The sequence below is a fragment of the Dipodomys spectabilis genome, unplaced genomic scaffold, assembly GCF_019054845.1.
Source record: "Dipodomys spectabilis isolate Male_0828 unplaced genomic scaffold, ASM1905484v1 ptg000032l, whole genome shotgun sequence".
In the NCBI taxonomy this organism is placed as follows: Eukaryota; Metazoa; Chordata; class Mammalia; order Rodentia; family Heteromyidae; genus Dipodomys; species Dipodomys spectabilis.
The window spans coordinates 3,754,224-3,769,572 of record NW_024870709.1 but is presented as its reverse complement, the minus strand read 5'-3'; the positions used below and the strand labels follow the sequence as shown (position 1 = coordinate 3,769,572).

The following is a 15,349-nucleotide window of genomic DNA, read 5'->3' as shown; positions in this document are numbered from 1 at the left end:
AAATACAGGATGATGAAGTCCAAGTTTATCCAAACTAGTATGCCAACGGGGAGACGGGTTCAGAAAAGTAGGGCAGCCTAATGGGTAGCACCATCTTACTCCACCTCCGTGCCCAAGGCAATTATGAGAATTTTCATTTTTAGTGAATAGAAAATAGAGAAATCTGAGCAGTGATGAGATATCATCTTATGTAAACAGTGGGGCTTACATTTCCTTCCACCAATGTCTTCTTAAGCCCAGTATTAGTTATCAGGCAAAGGGTGTCTTTATTCCTTGAAACTTCTCCTCTCATTTATTAAACATGCACCCTGCTAAAATGTACTAAACTTCTTCCAAACTCCAGAGACTACACAAAACTTTCTATGAACAAAAATGAACCTTGAGACGTAATCACCAAACTTTTAAAATAATTAATGTTAATGTTATTGTCTCTACTATGTGTATTCTGCAAAAATCTATAATATATTGACTTAGGTTACCCAGGGTTAGGCGCACAGGGTTTCACATAAATTGGTAACTTGGTTGCATGGCTTTCTCTGTGAGTGATGTTTATAAATACAAGAAATTATGTTAGGATTATTGCTGTTTGACTAAAATATTATTTTCACTTAAATGAGGGTATGCCTATCAGAATTGAGTGTGAAATCATGTAGTAAATTCTATTTTTCACTTTCCACAAACAGGAAGGGTAGTTCTGCACCTAAAGACACTGCAGTGAGTGAAAACGTGAGTATTAAAATATAATTAAAGAGTGGGTGTGTTTAGGGAATAGGAAAGGGAAGTAATTTCACTTTTAATACATATTGTATTATGCTACCACTGGTTTTTATAGGGACCTAAATTAATGCTCACTTCCTTCCCCTGCCTGGAATGGCCTAATAAAAGTGCATCTGTAGAGCTTTTGGAGGAAGCCATCTTTACTTTACCATACCATTATTTTTTCTCATCGAGTATTCTAAGTTTGCTTCCTTACCATCAGTAGGCCGTGTGTTCTCAGCTCTAATACATAAGAAAACTGAGATGTCCGTTCTTACTAAAGAACCCAGGGACTTCCTGGCAACTTTAACAAGTGAAGTGCTTCCAGCAGATCTGTGGTTCTAGAACTTTCCTTTGATTAGTCAAGGCATTTGGAAAATTTAATATGAAATATCCTCGGTTGTTGCTCAAAGGAATGTTTCAAATCCTTGAAAAGCATAAATAAAAAACCATCCAATTCAGTGTAGGGAACATAATCTAGACATTTTCTTCTTTATGTACTCATACATAACACACACATACACACACAAACACAAAATGAAACAGTAAATACTGTCACTGCTGAGCTTTCAGTTTGTTGAATGATTCAATTTTCTAGAAGTTTTAAAAAAGTGATGCGGTGAGGGAATGAATAACTGGATTTAGAGTCTGGCAGTCCAGACTCTAAACTGTACAGTGATTCTTCTATTTGTCAGTTGTGCTTAAGGTAGAGAAATGACACCATTTTTATTTTAAACATTTCAGTGATTTGAAGACACTAATATTTAACAGCTATTTACTGTTTCATAAAAGTATTTTTTTCCTGTAAAAATTTGGTTTCTTGAACTAACTCCATAATCTTTTTATCACAAAAATTCTTGTTTTATAGTTTACTACACTGAAGCATACTATTCTTTAATTAGAAGACAAGCAATGTGTAATTTCATATCTATTTACATAATTTATGGAAAGAACTGCTTGAGTGTGAAAAGAAAAATAAACCCATCCCTCCGAACAATAAGTACCATGTGTCTCAGTCGAAAGGAAAACAGGTCTTTTAAATTCTTGTCTTGTATTTTTCAGTTGCCCTAATACTTCTGAGCTAATCTCAATTCTGTTTATCCTACATCAGAGTTACTCAGCCTGACAACTTTGAGCCATATTATTCCCTGTTGGTGGATGGGAAGCTGACACGTGTGCTACCCTGCACGCGGCTTATATCCTGCTCATAACAAAGATTTCTCTTGCTCTTATATCCCTCTCATTTCTTTCCTCTCTCAGCAAAGTTGCAAGTATCTTGTTTTCTAAAATTTACTTGCTTAATTCCCTGTAAGGTTCAACCTCTTTAGACTTATGCTCGTTCCTACAGTGAATATAGTTTGACTCTCAACAGATGTATGTGTATTTCTTTAAACATGAATTTACATCATTCAACTTGCTTTTTCTTTCTTTTCCTAGGATTTCAAACACACAAAATCCTTCATAATTTAAAAGAACCCAGTTTTGAGATACACCAAAACCACAGTTGTTATTCAAGTTATTAAAGTATTATAAGCCTCTGCTTTGACTTACATTTGTGAAGAGGAGGGCTAGGAAATGAACTTGGAACCTCCTTACAACTTTGATAACCTCTAGCTCACCTGAAATTGTTATTTTTGTGAGAAAAAAAATGTCATTGTCTAAAATACAACCTGGCTTCCTTTGTCCGATCGAACTAGAGAATCAAAATACTGTTACACTCTGCGTTTTGTGAAATGCTAACAAATGTCTTAACTTCTGAAGAAAGTTATCATAATAAATCATCTTGACTGTGAAGCTAATCCACAGAGTGCAAGTAAAACTGCACACATCTTCTGTGCAAGTCTGATTTCAGGGTGTTCAAAAAATGCTCTGTGACAGATGCAAAAGGAATCTCTGGTCTTGTTCCTACCAGAATCCTCTTTTGTCCCCAAATATAATCCTTGTTACACTGTTCATTTATCACTAGCAAATCCATTCAAGGCGGGCCACAGCACTGGGTCTTATAATCAGGGATGTACACTTTGTGTTTACTTTCCTTTCTGAGAACCAAACACAAAGAGAAATAGCTAAAGGCCAGAACTCAGGCATACAATGTAGCACTCACCTGGTGTGTCACTGATGACAAAAATCTGAGTCAAACACAAACCATAGTGGCCTCATTGGTGACTGCTATTGCTGCCATTTCTATTCTCTGAAACTCCTTTGAAAAGACTCCAATGCCTGACCATTACAGCTTGTCACTAGAGCCTATACAATTAAGCAGCTACCTTTCCCTGCCTGCAATAGTTTCACAGCTGTGCAATTAAATTCTCAGCTGGGTCAAGCCCCTCACCATTAAAGAGCCAGGAGGTTGCCAGTTCTGCATATAACAAAGCAAGAATGTGCAACTACATCTTGATACAGAGAAGGCAAATAAGATACTATGGGTGAAATAAAAAATGGTCTGATCTTCTATGGAAAAGAAATAGCCTGTTATAAAGTTTCAGCTTTTAGAATGGATTATTTGACTCTTATTAAAGATAAAATATAAGCTAGTGCTTGTCATGTTCTTCTGGACAAATCTGGATAAAAAGACCACTTACTTGCCAGGTGCTGGTGGCTCACGCCTATAATCCCTACTACTCTGGAAGCTGAGATCTGAGGATCATGGTTCAAAGCCCACCAGACAGGGAAGTGCATGATATTCTTACTTCCATTCAACCACCAAAAATCTGGCAGTAGAGCTGTGGTTCAGGTGGGAGAGTGCTAGCCTTGAGTAAAACTCCGGGATCAGTGCCCAGATCCTGAGTTCAAGCCCCAGGACCGGCACGCCCCCCAAAAGAATAAATGGCCATAGTACAGCTCTACCTTTGCAAAGTCTGAACATAGACAAGTTGCTTTCAAAGGAATCTGCTTTCTACTCAGTAGTCAATACCAATCTCCCTAATTCCTGAGCAAATGGTTGGCACACTCAGTGCCTAGCCCCCAGCTCACTGGGTGGATGCCTGTTATCAACTTGCTCCCCTTTGTCTTATCTATGGCATCAGACTCACCTCTCATTCCTGGCAGGCTAGCTTCTGTGATATGGCTGTCCCCAAAAGCAAATTATCATCCCATTAGTGAGGGGTCAGCAAATGTTTTTCTTTTGGTGATTCTGGGTTTAAACCCAAAGCTTGTGCACTTGCTAGGCATACACTCTACCACTTGAACCACATGCAAACTTATTTTTTGGAGGGAAAGTTTTGCTTTTGACTGGAGACTAGCCTGGGATGGCATTCAGCTTCCCTTGTAGCTGGAAACACAGGTACACACCACCGTGGTTCAGATACTAACTTTTTGCCCAGGTTGGTCTCAAACCACGAGGCCTACAATTGCCAGCTCCCCAGTAACTGGGATTAGCTATGAGGTCCCACACCTTGCAACAAATCATTTCTAGAAAGGGCAAGATAGTAGGTCTTTTAACCCACATGGATCCTGCTGCGGCCACTCAACTGTCATTGTCCCATCAAAACAGCAGTGGACAACAAAGAAGACCAGAGTGGGTCTGTATTCCAGTTCTCTGGGAATAGGAGTTAGCCCTCACACGTAAGTTTTCCACCTTGGAAGAAGTCAGGCTATATGTTGCCTATGCTTTAACACAAAGATGTGCTTTGGTTTAAGGAATGCTTCATCTCATATTGTGAAGTGCAAGGGGATTTATGACCACCAAAAATGCATCTTTAGACACACCATCACTGGCTTAGCCACTTCAATATAAAGGACACAAATTCTTACTGTGAAATCAAGAGTATATAGTGCCTTAACTTCACTGATAGAAGAAACTCTTTTAAGCCATCAAAGACTACAGAATTCATTATATTCAGTGTAAACACCTAACACTGCCTTTGCCCCAAATCTGTATTATACATTATCTTAAAATATTGTATGCAACTAAGCGAAGACCATCCTGTAAAGAATGCTTTCATCTCCAGCAAGGATGTACCATGCACAGTAACTTTCTGATTAAAGTTTTCTCTGTGGATAATTGGTGTCCAGTCTTTTCATTTGTTCTTGATTTGAGAGACTTGTATACTAATAATTGGGTAAAAATCCCAATAGTTCTTGGTGCAGTTTGGTTTTGTGTTTGTAACATATCAGGACTCTAGAATCCTTAGCAATATTTTCATTTTTTTTTCTCCAGCTCAGGCTAGCCTTGAAGTCATGATCCTTCCTGCCTCAGTATCCCTAGTGCTAGAATTACGGGCATATTACATCATGCCCCCCCCCTTTTTTAATAAGGAGGTTTTAATACTGTTGCTGTTATATCAAGATTTATTTTTAGTTGAGGGATTTAGTCCAACTAAATCTGGAATGATTGATTTTTTTTAATACATTACAAAGAACTTCCTTCATCCTACAGTTGGATTTGTTTGATCATATATTAATAAAACAGCCGAACTTTTTAGTCCTATTTAATAGTTCAGGGGAAGAATCACCCACATCTTGTTCAGTAAAACCCAGGAATCTGCACCCTCTACCATCTGCAGCTACAAGGCTAGTTCTTTAGTAGTTTCAGATTAGAATCTCATCATCTCAAAGTTTGGATATCTGCCAACTTCTCAACTGTTGACCAAAATAAATAGTTCTGAAAATAAAAAGGATTTTTTTTTTTTTTGGGGGGGGAGGGTCTGGTCGTGGGGCCTGAACTCTAGGTCTGGGCGCTGTCCCTCAGCTCTTCAGCTCAAGGCTAGCACTCTACCACTTGAGCCACAGCGCCACTTCCAGCTTTTTTCTTTTTGCTTATGTGGTGCTGAGGAATCAAACCCAGGGCCTCATGCATGCAAGGCAAGCGCTCTACCACTGAGCCATCTTCCCAGCCCCAGGATTTCTTTTTTAAAGACATTGTGTCACTATGCAGCCCCGCCTGACATGGAACTCATAATCCTCCTGCCTCTGCCTCCCTGGCACTGGGATTACAGGGGTGACCACAGAACTAGACAAAGAAACCACTGAACAGTTTATACATGTCAAACTGAGGTGGTAGTGGATGGATGTGAAGGTGTATAAAATTTCATTCTTAGCTGGGCACTGGTGGCTCACACCTGTAATCCTAGCTACTCAGGAGGCTGAGATCTGAGGATCACGGTTCAAAGCCAACCCAGGCAGGAAAGTCTATGAGACTCTTTATCTCCAACTAACCACCAGAAAACTCGAGGTGGCACCATGGCTCAAAGTGCCTTGAGCAAAAGAGCTCAGGGACAGCATCCAGGCACCAAATTTAAGCCCCACAACTGACAAAAACAAAACAAAACAAAACTGTCATTCTTGGAAAAAAAAAAATTTATAGACCACAAAACAGACAGACTCACAATGACTTGGAAAGTTTTAAGACGTGAAGTTAGCATCTTCATAGACCCAGGTCCAGCTGATCCAGTATGTTTTGTAGGCCTTCAGGCCTTTTTTCTTCCCCCCTTAGGAGGGGGTAACAATGTTCAGCAAGAAATATACTCATTACCTTACTGATATAATTCTATCCTCTCTGTACAGCATCTTTACAAAAAATTTTTTTTTATTGTGAAAATACTGTACAGAGGGGTTACAATTACATGGGCAAGATAGTGAGTACATTTCTTATCAAGCATTGTAGCCTCCTCCTTTGTTTACCCTTCCCATCCTCCCTCCCCGCCCCAAGTTGTAAAGTTTGAAGTTTGTTTTCAACATGACAACTTGTACTTCTCATTGTTGCAAAAGGTCCACCTGTATTCTTATTTAAACAACTTGTTTTTCCCCTTCCCCTCCACAAATTATATGGACATCAAATACAGTGAAAGCAGGGGTTATACTGTGGGAGAGGGACATACAAAGCAACAAAGAAATAATCTTATAATTGCGTTAGAAACAAATGCATGAAAGAAAAAAAAAATACATATCTTAGGGTTCATTTTCCTAACATCACCTTATCTGACCTTTTCTGCTTGACTCATACATATACTAGATATTGCAAATAAGGGAAATCATGGGACCTATGTTTCTTTGGGCTTGGCTTACTTCACTTAATTTTTTCCAAGTCTTTCCATTTCCTAACAAATGGGGCAATATCATTCTTTCTGATGGAGGCATAGAATTCCATTGTGTATATATACCACATTTTCTTGATCCATTCATCTACTGAAGGGCATCTGGGTTGGTTCCAGATCTTAGCTATGGTAAATAATGCTACAATAAACATAGTTGTGTTTACAACAAAATTTTTAAAAATTCCTTTCTTTCAAATTTTATTGTTCTCATACTTGCCCTTTGTTCTCAGTCATCTCCAGCCCATCCATTTGTCCTATAATACCTTCATCTTTCCTTTCTCTCCTATCTAAATGCCACAGTGGGACATTTCATTTTCACACACTCTCCATTCAATGTCCACATACCCAACTCTCTTTTACAGATTTACTTACATTTATTCTATCTAGAATACTAATTCTTGTAATTGTAAGATTTAGTTGTTTTTTCCCAGTAGGATTTTGCGTTTTTCTTGGCCTGGCTAATGCCATACTTCTATTTGCATGTCTCACACAACTGAGATGACGTGTATAAACCACTGTGCCCAGATTTTTATAAGTTTAGTAATGGTTTCTTACAAATATTTTGCCTGGGCTGGCCTTGAACTGCAACAAGTCCTACCTCAGGCTTCTGAGTGGCAGAATTACAAGTGTGAACCACTGTTTCCAGCAAATATGCCATTTTCTAAAGAATACTGTTCACTATTCATGAAGAGAGAGTACTACTCTGAAATTATTCAGCTCAACACTCCCCTGGTGCCCTTTATCCTATCGCATATAAGCTTAAATATTTATGTATGGATTAAGGATGGGAAGGAATGAGAGGAGAGATGGAGAAAAGACCATGAGACAGAAGAGAACTAATCTGTCCTAATTTTATAATAGTTTTGTCGATGTTATGAACAGTATTATCCTCTATGTTAACCAAAGGTTAAAGACTTATATGCACTGACATGCCATATTGTCAGGTGTAAAATGGCATGGCTGTTTTTCCCTTAAAAGTATTTTTTAGCTAATTGAGAGGCATGTACAGTTACTGAAATTTTGAGCCTCTTTGTGCTCAAGGCTAGCACTTTACCACTTGAGCCACAGCACCACTTCTGGTTTTTGGATAGTTAGTGAAAAATAAGACTCTCATGGGAACATTTCTGGCAAGGCTACCTTCGAACCTTGATCTATACTTCTCAGCATGCTAAGTAGCTTAAGATTACAGGAGTGAGCCACCAGTGCCAGGCTTAGTTGGATTGTTTAAAGTATGTTCTTTTACAGAACTCTCTTCTCAGTCTGCTGCTAGTTCTTCCTCCTTAGTCCATACTGAACAATAATAGGCTATGATCTGCAAGTGAAGACAAGGGACCTGGGCTTACAGTAGAGAAGACACAATATTAAAAATGATGCTGAGTTCCCTAAGAAAGGTATAACAAAGGATTTATAAACCATTTCTTCATATTCTGGGAGAAAAAAATCTAACATGCTTTCATAGCATTATCTTTCTGAGGACACTATGTCTGTATTACTAAAGCGATCCCCGCATATTGAGAAGAGTCTGACTGGACTATGGGTAAGCAGTATCCAATTTATCCACATGGCCTGCTGCATTATACCCAAATGGAAGAATCCTACAACAGGATTTACTACATTCCAACATATGGGCAATATTACCAATTTATTTGTAATCTGAATTTAATAGAGCATTTGACAGTTGTGAAGCGTATGTTTATTATATTTCTAAGTAGTTATACAACAAATCCATGACAAGTTACCAGATTCACTTCATGTTATTTCTTTAGGATGAGGGTTTTTCCAAGACTTCAAATTTGGGATCTGAGAAGAATAAAAAGGTTTAAAGTTAGCCAGACTGCAACAAATGGATTAGCTAGAATGCTTAAAAACTTAATTGATCAATCTTCTCATTTCTCAGTGAACACGTGTTTTTAAAAATCTATACAGAAACACAAAAATTGCTATTTATTCCACAGTTTCCCTGAGCAAGCTTCTCTATTAATTAGTGTCAAGTATCCTATGCCATTTAACTACAAGTGCCTTATGGAAAAAGATAACTCTAATTTGCCCCAAATGCCAGATGAGGAAATAGGTGCCAGTGAACTGTCCAAGATCACATAGCTAGTAAGTGAACCCTGTCAAGATTTGAGATCGAGCAGTTAAGAAATCAGATTCCCATCATTTAATTTGTATGTCATACAGTCTCCTATGCTAATGGCAATCAATATTCTGAGATCTTCCCATGTACATGTCATAGTCCCAATGAATTTACATGTACCTGTTATTTAAGCCTCAAAAATCAAAAAAGAATATTAAGTTTGGCTCACTGGTAAGTTTGCCTACTATCCTCAAAGCCCTAGGTTTCATCCTTAGCACCATCACACTATACACACAAAAAATTAATATCCTCCATCTAAAATAATACCCTACAGAAAAAAATCTGTGATTAGAGACTTACCTTCAAATTTGAAGGTGGGGAACGTTGTCATGTCTCCTTTCCCATACATTTGTTGAAGTTTAAAAATCTCTCTCTCCAGCTCTTGCTGATACTCTGGGCCAGTATCAACAGGTCCTTGAGATGACCTATTGTGCAAATGAGCAAATAAAAACTGTTATACACTAGTTTCAAAAAGCCATATCTCTCTTCACTATCAAGTTTCACTAAATTTTTTAAATTACTCATGTTGGGAAAAGTTGACTTTTTAAAATAAGAGAACAAGTCTGTGCACTTGAACTTCAAGCCACACTATATCAGCACATGATTTCATACCAATGGGTTAATTTCAAGGAAATCTCTAACATTAAAGACTCAAAGATGAGTTCCTTTGGAATGTCAGCTGTGCCATTTAGCAAATTCATAGATCATGGCAAGGCAAGAATCACCCTTAAACTTTACTTTCTATATCTAAAAATAAAGGTTCTATCAAGCAGAGATCTTAAGAGAATTAAAGACAATTAACATAGTTAGGACTAGTAAATGCTATCCATTCTTATCACCTACTTTAAATCAGCCATCACTAAATGACTCTTAAAAGGTATTAGGGTGGGAGTTAAGAACTCAGTGACAGAGCAGCACATGCTCAGCATGTGTGAAGTCCTGGGTTCTATCCTCAACAGCAAATTATTTTTTAAATATAAAAATAAAAATCCTGGTAATTCAAAGTCCCTAGAATAGGGACCTATCAAAAGAAGTAAATTATTTCAAACTCTCAGCAATTTTGCAAAAATTCATAAGCAAAATGATCCTTACCTATGTTTAAGAGAATTAAATCATTATGTTCCAAACACATGCTTTACCAGTGGGTGTACACAGCACTCATATGTGTGACATATGGCTTAACAGAAAGCTACTCAAGTTGAGGAAAGACTCTTTGGCTAGACTTATAAGGTAAAATTTCACACTCCTTAGATTGTTTAGTTAAGTGCTTGTAAGACAAGTTACAATACAAACAGCCTTAACACAGAGACATTTATAACATCTGTGTGCAGAGGACAAATTTCCTAAAAAGTTGTATACACACTTACTAAACAGGATACTTTCTAAAATTCCAACATTAGTTTTCTTATATAAAATGTTCTAATATTTGTATATAATAAAGTACAAGGAAAGCTGGGCGCTGGTGGCTCACGCCTGTAATCCTAGCTACTCAGGAGGCTGAGATCTGAGGATCGCGGTTCAAAGCCAGCCCTGGCAGGAGAGACCGTGAGACTCCTATCTCCAATAAACTACCAGAAAACCGGAAGTGGCGCTGTAGCTCAAGTGGTAGAGCGCTCGCCTTGAGCTGAAGAGTTGAGGGACAGCGCCCAGGCCCAGAGTTCAAGCCCCACGACCGACAAAAATAAAAATAAAATAAAGTACAAGGTAAGGCAATACATTTTAATCTCTTCACTATTTCTCCTCACAGGTAGTAACACTAGTAAGCTATCAAGTCTCAAAAGTCTGTTTTATTTTTTGGGGGGGGGGGGGGGCGGCAGTAGCAATGGTACTAGGGTTTGAACTCAGAACTTTGTGCTTTCTCAACAAGTACTTTACCACTTGAGCTGTACACTGAGCCCTTTCCCTTTATTTTCTCAGCTAGGGTCTCATGCTTTTTTGCTCAGGGCAGCATCAGACTGAGATTCTACTACCTCTGCCTTCCATGTACCTGGGATTACAGATATGCACCACAATACCCACCTTGTTCGTCAAGATGGGTTCTTTGTAACATTTTGCTTGGTCTGTTCTCAAACCACAAACCTATCTTTACCCCCTGAGTAGCTGAGACTCTAGACATTAGTCACTACACTCAGCTTTCTAAAAAAATTTTTTAATGTTCCTTCAGGCTCTTTACCAGGTCACTGAGACCAGTTCTGTTTCAACACTGTCACTTTTACATTCCTCTTTCTATAGAGGTTATCACTAAGGAATGTTTTGATTATTCAATCTTCACAGAGTCTCTTTATTTCTTCTTATTGCAATACTCCAACAATACCAATTTGAACTACTTTCCCCACTTAAGAGTAGTATTATTATATCCTTATATATACTGCTTTAAACACTTTCAATTTCCTACTAAAACATATCATATAGTATCTTTACTCCTATAATCAAGATGAATCTGTCTAAACCATTCATTGGACTCCTCATATGCCTGCTATTCCAGGGAAACAGACTTCTATGTTGTGCTTTCTAGCTTTCACACTGTTCTTCCATCCTAAAATACATTCATTCTCCTCCTACGCGAACCCAAATGGGTCTTAACCTGGGGTTGAACCCTGGGTATGAGTGTCCTACCTTTCAAGCTCAAGCAAAATAAGCAGTGAGTAAATTATTTTTTTTTCTTTTTACACAGGGAAGATGATCTACTGCTGTTCATAAAATTCTTGAGAAAAAAAAAAAAAAGATCCCAAATAATGTTTTCAAAGCCACAATTAAACATTACTTTACCAAGATGCCTTCCAAAATGGCACAGCTAGGAAGTAGTTAGGAATTCTCAAAATACTGAACTTGTCACTTAGCACCTACTGCCAATTATTGTATACTGTATTGGCATGTAAGTGTTTCACCTCTATCAGATTTTCATCATCTGCAATTCATAAAAGTGTGTCCACCACAGCGAAAAGTCTAGTGCTTTATACACAGCAGACAACTAAACAAGAGAATGGAAGTAAATGTACACCACTTTTTCCTAAGACTTGGAGTTTGCACTTGATGGACAATAGCACCTATCTCCAAAAGACAGGATTTTATAACTCTGTCTTCCCCAGCTTCCTTCATGCCACTTCAGAGTTATTTGTTCTCTAATATTCCCAAAGTAGGAAATCAGTCTTTAATAAAGAAAATAAACAAAAATCATCACTACCTTTATGTAATTACCCAAGTCAAGTCACCAGAGGGCACAAAATGAGAGTACTCTGATGTTTTATCACAATTAATTTTATAAACTTAGGCTACCTTAATTTTCTCAAATATAGCTGCTAAATGATGCTAAGAGTCTACATATCAGGTTATGACTTAGTTCATGATGACATTATAATAAAAATAGATTTTAAGTAACAATTGATTTAATGGAATGTCTTCCTCAAAGAAGATACAGTTTGGGACTGGTATCTTGAATTGATATATATATATGTGTGTATATTATATATACACATATATATTATATATATATAAATACATATATAATTATATATTATATATATATAATGCATATATATATATATATATATTTGTACTGTGGTTTAATTATTTACTTACTGTCGCTTTGCTTTGTACTCTCTAATCTTGTCCACAAAGAGTTTCTGTATAGGATCAAGTTCCTTATTAAATGCCACGGCTGTAACACCAATGTTCCTCCGCAAGTGGACAGAGACTGCTGACCGAATGACAGAGGAGAATCTGAAGAGTCTCTGAAGAATCATGGTGGTTCTAAGGTACAGAGAGGCAGCACAGGAACATTAGTGTACTTTCTTTAACATACCTCTACATATATCATGGCAGAAATCTAACTCTACTAATTGCTACGGAACTAAATCCTATCAAATTGCACTCTATGTGACCATAGTCTCTATCTCACTCCTGCTTACAAGTCCTTTGCTTTTAACCCTTTTAAGGCCCTAGGGACTTAAGAGCAATTAGGAATGATTCAAGCCTTAGGCTCCATTAGGGTTAGAGCCAAAAGAAAGCACACAACTGAAATTTTTCTCTTCTATGAATTTAAAGTGGACAGAGAAAAGAGGAGACAAGGCCATTGGAACCCTGCCCATTGCCAGCAGGAAAAGACCATTTCTTCAAAAGTGCCAGGCTTCCCTGACCCCTCAAAAGGTTAAAAGGGAGCTGGGCAAAGAGAGGAGATAGTTGCTTCTGCCAAGATAATGAGGCTGGAAGTTTCTATTTTATAGGCCTATCGGGGAGAAACTGCTTTGCCTGTTACAACTGCAGTATTCTGGCCATTCAAGAACACTGTCATAACCAAATCAACAACCAAAATAATAAATGAAAACAGTAATCACAGAAGTGAGGCTTACAATAACAGAGAAGATTAAACAATATACTCTAATCAGTGAAGTACAAGTTTTAAAAATAATCAGACTAAAATCCAAGTTTTAAAATAATTAGGTGAAATATTTTTTCAAGTTAAAACAACTTAATAATGGATAATTCCTTTAGAGACCTGAGTTTGGTGACTTGAAGATAAAAGTATTTCATATTGCAATAAATGCATGCACAGAATTCTAGATGGGGGGGGGGGGGAATAAACAAGTCATAAACAATTAGAAGACAATTTTGCTACAATTAGTACTTAAGTTCATAAATCCAAAGGGTTTATCAAGCCCTAAACTGGAATGGCAATAGAAGATACACAGCTGGACATACAGCCTAGCAACATTTCTGAAACTTAAAAGGTAAAATCTGACATACTAATATGCTTCCCATGTCCATCCCCAGAGTATTTAATCATTACCACCACTGCCACCACCATCACTGACAAGAGACTGCTACCAAGCTTAAATAGATAGAACCAGTGGAAGAATACAAACTGCACCCATCTATAGTACTAAGAGAAATTGTGACCAAGGTTTTAGAAACTTCTTTAGCAACTCAACAAAGTAATTTATGTCTTGGATTTAATAAAAAAAATTAATTTGTATTTTCTGGGCCGCCTTTTAGTTTCATTTTTCTGCTAACTTGACTGCATTTCTTCAAAAGTGTTCATAAAGAGGGGAGGAATGGTCTTTTCTACCCAGAGTTTGAGAGGTATTAGGAGGGGGTAATCTTCTGGGACACTTTTGTTAGTGTCTGATTGTTTGAAAGTTCTTGGCCTGACACCAGAGATGCCACTAAATATCTTAGAGGATGTTAATCAAAAGTGAACAACTCCTCACAACAGTACAATAGTGCCAATGTTGACAAACACTACCCAAAGTGCTCATGCAGTCACACATGGGATAATTACTGAACAGGATGAAAAACAAGGCATGTGAGGAAACTAAAAGAATTGCTATGTCACTCTTAAACTGCACCAGAGAAAAATGCTTGGGAAGAGACTACAAGCAAACAACAAATAACCTTCTAAGAGGTCATGTATTAACGCTCCCATAGGAAACCGAGGCCTAGAGGTTCAATACGTAACCCAAGAATTCAACACAAATACATATAGTGTGTGTGTATATATATACATATATATATTTACACAGCTACATATGCATACTTTAAATTCTAAAAACCCTTTGCTTCTGTGTGAAGCCCCGTCATGCAGAAGACACATGTCAGTATACAAACAGTCATGAATACCACTGATGATAGATGCCTCGCTCAGGTACTATCAGGGGCTAACGTCAGGGACTGGACCCCAAAAGGTGGATTAATTATTAAGAGAAGGATACAGTCCGACAGAGGTCTTGTCCACTGGGGCAGAGTCCTGTTTATAATGAGGGCTGGCTACCCAAGTGGGTCAGACGGTTGGCTGTGTCTAAAGTCAACCCACAAGGATGCCTAACGAAGTGTTTGGGGGGGGGGGGGGGGTGGATATGCACTTTCAGCACTGACGACGGCCCTCGTCCCGTCTTCCGAGTGCACACGCCACCCGCCCCAAGCCTCGCTCACCAGCGTCCCTCGCTTGCCAGCGTGGGCAGGCGAGGCCGCAAACCCTGTGCTAAGCGCTTGACCTTGAGCTGCCCCCGGCCGACAGCAGACCCGGGTGCCCGGGTCCGCGCCCCGCTCCGGTAGGCCGCCACCCGCCGCCCCGGGGGCGCCCTCCGCAGAGGCTGCCAGCGGCCCCCATCTACTGGGAACCAGGCCCACTTCAAGGCCGAGAAGCGCCGAGGTCAGCGGCGACCGCGCGCCAAGGCCGTGAAGGTGCCAGGGACACAAGGCCGCCCTCTCCTCCCAGTAGGGTAGGGGTGAGAGGCCGCCCAACTCCTACGGAGAAACCCAGATTCTGGTCCCCAGAGGCCGGGCTGACCTAGCAACCCTCCCCGGTCACCTCGCACTCAGTCCCGAGCCGCCAGAGTTAGCACCGCTACCGCCGTCCTACTTCCGGCCCTGGCCCCGCCCCCGCGCGGCTACCCGCCAGCGCAGTGCATTGTGGGCCTCCATT

General features: G+C 39.1%; 2 protein-coding genes across 4 annotated transcripts in view; one reads left to right on the top strand and one right to left on the bottom strand.

Moving 5' to 3' along the window:
- The window catches only part of Jam2 (junctional adhesion molecule 2), a 55,059-nt gene extending 50,375 nt beyond the window's left edge, over positions 1 to 4,684 (top strand). The window contains exons 9-10 of the mRNA XM_042677008.1: positions 684 to 726; positions 2,194 to 4,684. Of these exons, the coding sequence (XP_042532942.1) occupies positions 684 to 726; positions 2,194 to 2,226 (76 nt within the window). The 3' untranslated portion in view covers positions 2,227 to 4,684. The remainder of the gene's footprint in view (positions 1 to 683; positions 727 to 2,193) is intronic.
- A 3,725-nt stretch (positions 4,685 to 8,409) lies between these two features.
- Atp5pf (ATP synthase peripheral stalk subunit F6) lies at positions 8,410 to 15,343 on the bottom strand. Of its 3 annotated transcripts, none has more exons than XM_042676724.1 (4): positions 15,236 to 15,343; positions 12,508 to 12,678; positions 9,229 to 9,353; positions 8,410 to 8,591 (listed from the first exon to the last, which is right to left on the bottom strand). In XM_042676724.1, exons 2-4 carry the CDS (start codon positions 12,669 to 12,671, stop codon positions 8,554 to 8,556), a joined length of 327 nt encoding a protein of 108 aa, XP_042532658.1. In that variant the 5' UTR covers positions 12,672 to 12,678; positions 15,236 to 15,343; the 3' UTR covers positions 8,410 to 8,553. The 3 variants fall into 3 exon arrangements, with proteins under 3 accessions (XP_042532658.1, XP_042532659.1, XP_042532660.1); XM_042676725.1 differs by having other exon boundaries at positions 15,215 to 15,300; XM_042676726.1 differs by lacking the exon at positions 15,236 to 15,343 and adding an exon at positions 15,187 to 15,200 and having other exon boundaries at positions 12,508 to 12,687.
- Between the last annotated feature and the right edge of the window lie 6 nt (positions 15,344 to 15,349).

Excerpts from the sequence above, each read along its gene's own strand:
- Atp5pf (XM_042676724.1), bottom strand. The coding sequence starts at position 12,671 with ATGATTCTTCAGAGACTCTTCAGATTCTCCTCTGTCATTCGGTCAGCA. Across the intron at positions 9,354-12,507 it reads GAGTACAAAGCAAAGCGACA|GTCATCTCAAGGACCTGTTG; the intron begins GTAAGTAAATAA and ends TTTGCACAATAG. Across the intron at positions 8,592-9,228 it reads CCCCACCTTCAAATTTGAAG|ATCCCAAATTTGAAGTCTTG; the intron begins GTAAGTCTCTAA and ends TATTCTTCTCAG.